This window comes from Mustela nigripes, unplaced genomic scaffold (assembly GCF_022355385.1).
Source record: "Mustela nigripes isolate SB6536 unplaced genomic scaffold, MUSNIG.SB6536 HiC_scaffold_391, whole genome shotgun sequence".
NCBI lineage: Eukaryota > Metazoa > Chordata > Mammalia > Carnivora > Mustelidae > Mustela > Mustela nigripes.
Window position 1 is genome coordinate 1,384,228 of NW_026739798.1, and position 5,416 is coordinate 1,389,643.

The window sequence follows — 5,416 nt, forward strand, 5'->3', positions numbered from 1 at the left end:
ACGGGGTGAGAAACAGAGCTCGGGGTACAAGGTTGGCTCCTGTCCCGAGCGCTCCGCCACGCCTCCCCCCATTCAGTCCGGGCTCCAGAAGCAAAGTTGTCTCACCCACTCCTTTTTTTTTTTTTTTTTTTTTTAACTTCCCGAGACTATAACGGTCTCATTCCTGCCTCCATTTTTTCTTTGATTCGTCATTTAAAGTACTCCCACTGCACCGATACTGGCGTTAAACCCCGAAGTTCTGCCACCACGAAGCTTGTTCACCAAGCATGCAATTCCAGTTTAGCGGAGTGAAGCTGAGATGGTGTGGGCAGCGCGGAATGCTTTATTAATTCCAGTCGTGGCTGGGTGAGCAAGTCCGGACAGCTGACTGTTGCGGGAGAGGTTCAGAGTATCCTTTCCGGAAAAGAAGTCTGATAAAATCTAAAGGGGGACCAAGGGTTGGAGCTAGCCAGGCAAGAAAAGTAGTCATGCATACTTCGTCTTGCTGGTTATTCTCCAAGAACTCATTATGGAAACTAAATTCTACTGCATGTAGTCCAAGCAGAACGATTTGGAGCCAGGGTTACTATGGTTGAGTGTAGCTCTAAGCAGGTTAGTAGCAATAGAGATGGGGAAAAGTAGCTGGACAGAGAAGAACAATTGCGCAGGTAGAATTGATATGAGGTGACATATGAAATAAGGGTAAGGTAGAGAAAAGATTTAAGCAGGCTACCCTACAAGACAGGTGTACTGTTAATGTTAATAGAAGATTGAAGAGCACCTTTGAGAAAGCTTTTAAAATATGTCATAGTTTTAGAATTCAAAATATCTGTTAACAGTAAGAAGCCCCTTCAGTACAGAAGGGTGAAAAACGGTTAGTCAGTGTGAGAGGGGAGCTCTTGAATGTGATGTTGGATGTGTTGTATTTGAAGTGCTGATGAAATGCTCTGAGTGGAAACAAGCCCTGGTGGGAGGTTATGACTGAAGTTTTATTACTTGAGTATTATGGAGTTACTGCCAGTACATGATTTTCCTGTACTAAACATAGATTACTTTCTGTGGCCCCCTAGTAGTCTTGGAAGGAAACATTGAAAGATGGGAGGTTATATGTGAGATTCTCCTGATTGCCACCTTTGTTATAATACCTTTAATATTTAACTTTAACATTGAAATAATATTTTCCTAAACTGAATTGTACCATATATTGAATGATATGATGAAGATCCTTGTACTGATTATAAAGATCATCATTATGTAATTAGTTTTGCTTTCTAATTGTTAAGTGCCTCTAGTTGATAGCCTTTCACATTTTTATAAGCAGATCAAATAGTTTGTTTCAGAATTCTTGGCAATAGCCATTTTTTTCTTTCATTAAAGGGTCCCTAGTCTGATATTGCTATTGGCTAGCTTTGAGAAGTTGATATGATATGTAGCCCAGGGTCTGATATGCGGTCTTGAGGTGAGTCGTATCAGAAGCACGTGGCATCGTGGTGAAATGCAGGTCCTTGCGCAGCATACCAAACTTAGCAACTCAGGAATATATTTTAAATAAGCTCCCTACGTAATTCAGATGATCCCTAAAGGTTAAGAACCACCGATTTAACCTCTTTAAGCATAAAACAGAAGTAGTGAAACCTGTCCTGTAAGATTGTAAAGACTAAAGGACGTGTGTCACGTAGCTCCTCAGATATGTGGTCCTCTGATGGGCAAATTCGGTATTACTTGGAAATTTGTTAGAAATGCAAACACTTTGCGTCCCTCCTCAAAGATACTGAATAAGGATTCCTTGGTGAGAGGCCTAGGTAATTCTTATGCATATTGAAGTTTGAGAAACAGTGTTCTAGCCTGTTAGCTTCAGAAAGATAGGGACCCTGAGATTCTGATTTACTATTGTATCCTATCGTCAATACATAGTATAGTATCCAGCACAGAGTAGATATTCATATATTCATTGTATTTAATGAATGACTTTTTGTACATTTTACCTTTCTAATCTAACACATTCATTAGTTTGTTACTTTTTTAATATATTTTTTTTAAGATTTATTTATTTGGGATAGAGAGTGTGAGAGAGAGCACACCCAGGAACAGGGGGGAGGGGCGGAGGGAGAGGGAGAGGGAGAAGCAGGCTCTCCACTGAGCAGGGAGCCCCATATGGAGGATGTGGGGCTGGATCCCAGAACCGTGGCCTGAGAGAAAGGCAGATGCTTAAGTGATTGAGCCACCCAGGTGCCCTAGCTTTTCAATTTCTTCAGTATCAGGACACCTGGGTGGTGCAGTTGGTTAAATGTCTGGCTCAGTTTCAGCTCCGGTCATTATCTCAGGGTCCTGAGATCGAGCCTCACATCGGGCTCCGTGCTCAGCTTGTTTGGGATTCTTTCTTCCTCTCCCTCTGCCCCTTCTGTTGGTGCTTGCGTTCTTGCTCACACGCTCTCTCTCTCAAATACGTAAATGCATCTCTAAAAAAAAGTTCTTCAATATCAAGTATCAAAAGGTTTTTAACACCACAAAAAAAAAATTAGAAAATAAATTGTCAAATAAATTATTAGAAAATAATTGTCACCAAAAAATTTGGGTGACTTAGATTTGGCAGATCTTTTGCATGAATTTGAAATAGATGTAATCATTTGTGTCATTCTTTTTCACAAATGTATTTAATGAAAAAAGTGGAAAGTACCAGTATCCTTTTTACTGGTCCATTTCAGCTTAGTTTACAAATGGTGATTGGTTAAATGACATGCAGCTCAATGAGAAAGTTGATCAGATTAGAATAACACCCAGACATTAGAATAATACTCAGACATGTTTTTTAAATAAAGTAACTTTTCTTTATTAATAGAAATTTTTGGGGGCGCCTGGGTGGCTCAGTGGGTTAAGCCTCTACCTTTGGCTCAAGTCATGATCTCAAGGTCCTGGGATCGAGCTCTGCTCAGCAGGGAGCCTGCCTCTCTGCCTGCTTGTGAACTCTCTGTCAAATAAATAAATAAAATCTTTTAAAAAAAGAAATTTTTGTATTTTTATACCTTTTAAAGAGGTAGTATTATATCATGTTAAGAAGAAGGACTTGGTAGTTAGTTTGGGGTTTGAGAATAGTAAATTGCAATTTATTAACTCTCTCATGGTTTTTGCAACTTTTTTTTTTTTAAGGTTTTATTTTTACTTATTTGAGAGAAAGGCAGTGAGAGGGCACAAGGGGGGGGGGGGGCGGCATGCAGAAGGAGAAGTGGACACCCCAGCAAGAAGAGTGTTGTGGGCCTCAATCCCAGGACCCTGAGGTCATGACCTGAGCCAAAGGCAGACACTTAACCTGACTGAGCCAGCCAGGCAGCCTGTGGAACCCTTTTTTTTTTTTAATGTTAGTTCGTGTCTTTTTTTTTTTTTTGAGATTTTATTTATTTAACAGACAGAGATCACAAGCAGGCAGAGAGGCAGGTAGAGACAGAGAGAGGGGGAAGGAGGCTCTCCACTAAGCAGACAGCCCGATGCAGGGCTCAATCCCAGGACCCTGGGATCATGACCTGAGCCGAAGGCAGAGGCTTTAACCCACTGTGCCACCCAGGCACCCCATAGTTCATGTCTTTTATCAACACATACACAATTACTTGTTTTTCAGTTTGTTGAAGCAATAGGTCAGACAACACTTGTCACAGTAATGTCTGTCACGGTGGCTAGCCATGAGACTCCAGCACAACATCCATCTGAAGGGCACTTCTGATTTCACTTTATAGTATTTCAGAACAGCTAACTTAACCTTCTTTCTCTCATGAGGAATTCTGAAGAAGAATTTCTTGGGAGTGGTGTAAGACTTCTTCCTTTTCTTAGAACCACGGTGAAGTCTCAGCCAAAGATGAAGAGTGGACTCCTTTTAAATGTTGTGCCAGACAGAATACGTCCATCTTCCAGGTGCTTGCCAGCAGAGATCAGTCTCTGCTGGTCAGGAGGAATTCCTTCTTTATCCCGAATCTTGGCCTTTACAGTTTCTATTGTATCTGAGGGTTCATCCTGGAAAGTGGTCTTTCCCCATAAGGTTTTTATGAAAATCTTTCATCTTGGTGATATTTCCACCACAGATGGTGGATCACAAAGTTACCACCTTTTTAAAATGTCACAGAATGCATAGAAAATGATCTTGTGTCAAACCTTGAGGTAAATGGAGGGAGGCAACAGACAGGAGCTCTAGCAGCCCAAGGCATCACCCAGCTACCCCAAGGACCAGGTGGTCAGTCAGTCTCAGCACACCTGTAACCCCTTTGTGACTCACCAGTGTATCTGAGGCCTTAGTGAGCCCTGCACTACATTACCTTGGGTAAATCACTTCGCTTCTCTGGTTTCTATTTTCCTTATCTGCAGAATGGGGGTAATACGGAGTTGTTGCGGCCATGAGGAAATGTAATAAATATTTTGCACCAGACTAAGCACATAACATATATTCAATAAATGTTACATTGCTCTTGGGGCGCCTGGGTGGCTCAGTGGGTTAAAGCCTCTGCTTTTGGCTCAGGTCATAATCTCAGGGTCCTGGGATCAAGCCCCGCATGGGGCTTTCTGCTCAGCGGGGAGCCTGCTTCCTCCTCTCTCTGCCTGCCTTTCTGCCTACTTGTGATAGCTGCCTGTCAAATAAATAAATTTTTTTTTAAAAATGTTACATTGCCCTTGTTACGGTTGCTGAGAATAATAATAAAAACAAAAGGGAAGGATTCGAATTAGAAAATTTTAAAAACACATAAAAGAAGTGTTTTGAATCCTTCCTTTATTATTTTGGATTGTATTTTTCATTTTTTTTTCTTTAATGCTTCTTTCTAGGACAAAAAATAATGTCCAAAGAAACTTTGGCACTAACAGTGTGAATTATAGCAAGAAAGATGAGCAGTCTGCTCCAACGCATGGGATTTCCAAAGAAACAGAGAGCCAAGAGAGTGTAAAGGAGAATACAAAAAAAGACTTGTTAGATATTATTAAGGGCATGAAAATTGAGTTAAGCACAGTAAATGTACAAACAACAAAGCCATCCAGCAGAAGACAACGCAAGAGTGTGGAAGCTACAATTGGCAGCCTTCAAAAAACTCTGGAGGATGCCCCAAAGAAGAGGTAAATTGAACTGAATTTCAATTACATTGAAAGTAATTTTTGAAACTCCTTTTTCTTTGAGGGAAAAAAAATTGAAATTAGAGGACCTGGGAGATTCTACATGAAGACTTAGTCTGTAAACACAGAGACTCTAGCACATGAAAGATACTGTTAGCCTTCTTTTCTTTTCTCTCTCTCTAAAGATTTTATTTATTAATTTGACAGAGAGAAATCACACAAGTAGACGGAGAGGCAGCCAGAGAGAGAGAGAGGGAAGCAGGCTCTCTGCTGAGCAGAGAGCCCGATGCGGGACTCGATCCCAGGACTCTGAGATCATGACCTGAGCCGAAGGCAGCGGCTTAACCCACTC

General features: G+C 41.1%; 1 protein-coding gene and 1 pseudogene across 6 annotated transcripts in view; one reads left to right on the plus strand and one right to left on the minus strand.

Moving 5' to 3' along the window:
• Positions 1–6: 6 nt before the first annotated feature.
• MRPS31 (mitochondrial ribosomal protein S31) overlaps positions 7–5,416 on the plus strand; it is a 33,979-nt gene continuing 28,569 nt past the window's right edge. For 5 of the 6 annotated variants that reach the window (XM_059387211.1, XM_059387210.1, XM_059387212.1 and 2 more), the window contains exons 1-2: positions 7–345; positions 4,783–5,067. In XM_059387211.1, the coding sequence (XP_059243194.1) occupies positions 299–345; positions 4,783–5,067 (332 nt within the window). In that variant the 5' untranslated portion in view covers positions 7–298. The remainder of the gene's footprint in view (positions 346–4,782; positions 5,068–5,416) is intronic. The other variant, XM_059387209.1, reaches the window with a different exon arrangement.
• Positions 3,578–4,360, minus strand: LOC132008575 (ubiquitin-ribosomal protein eS31 fusion protein-like; annotated as a pseudogene).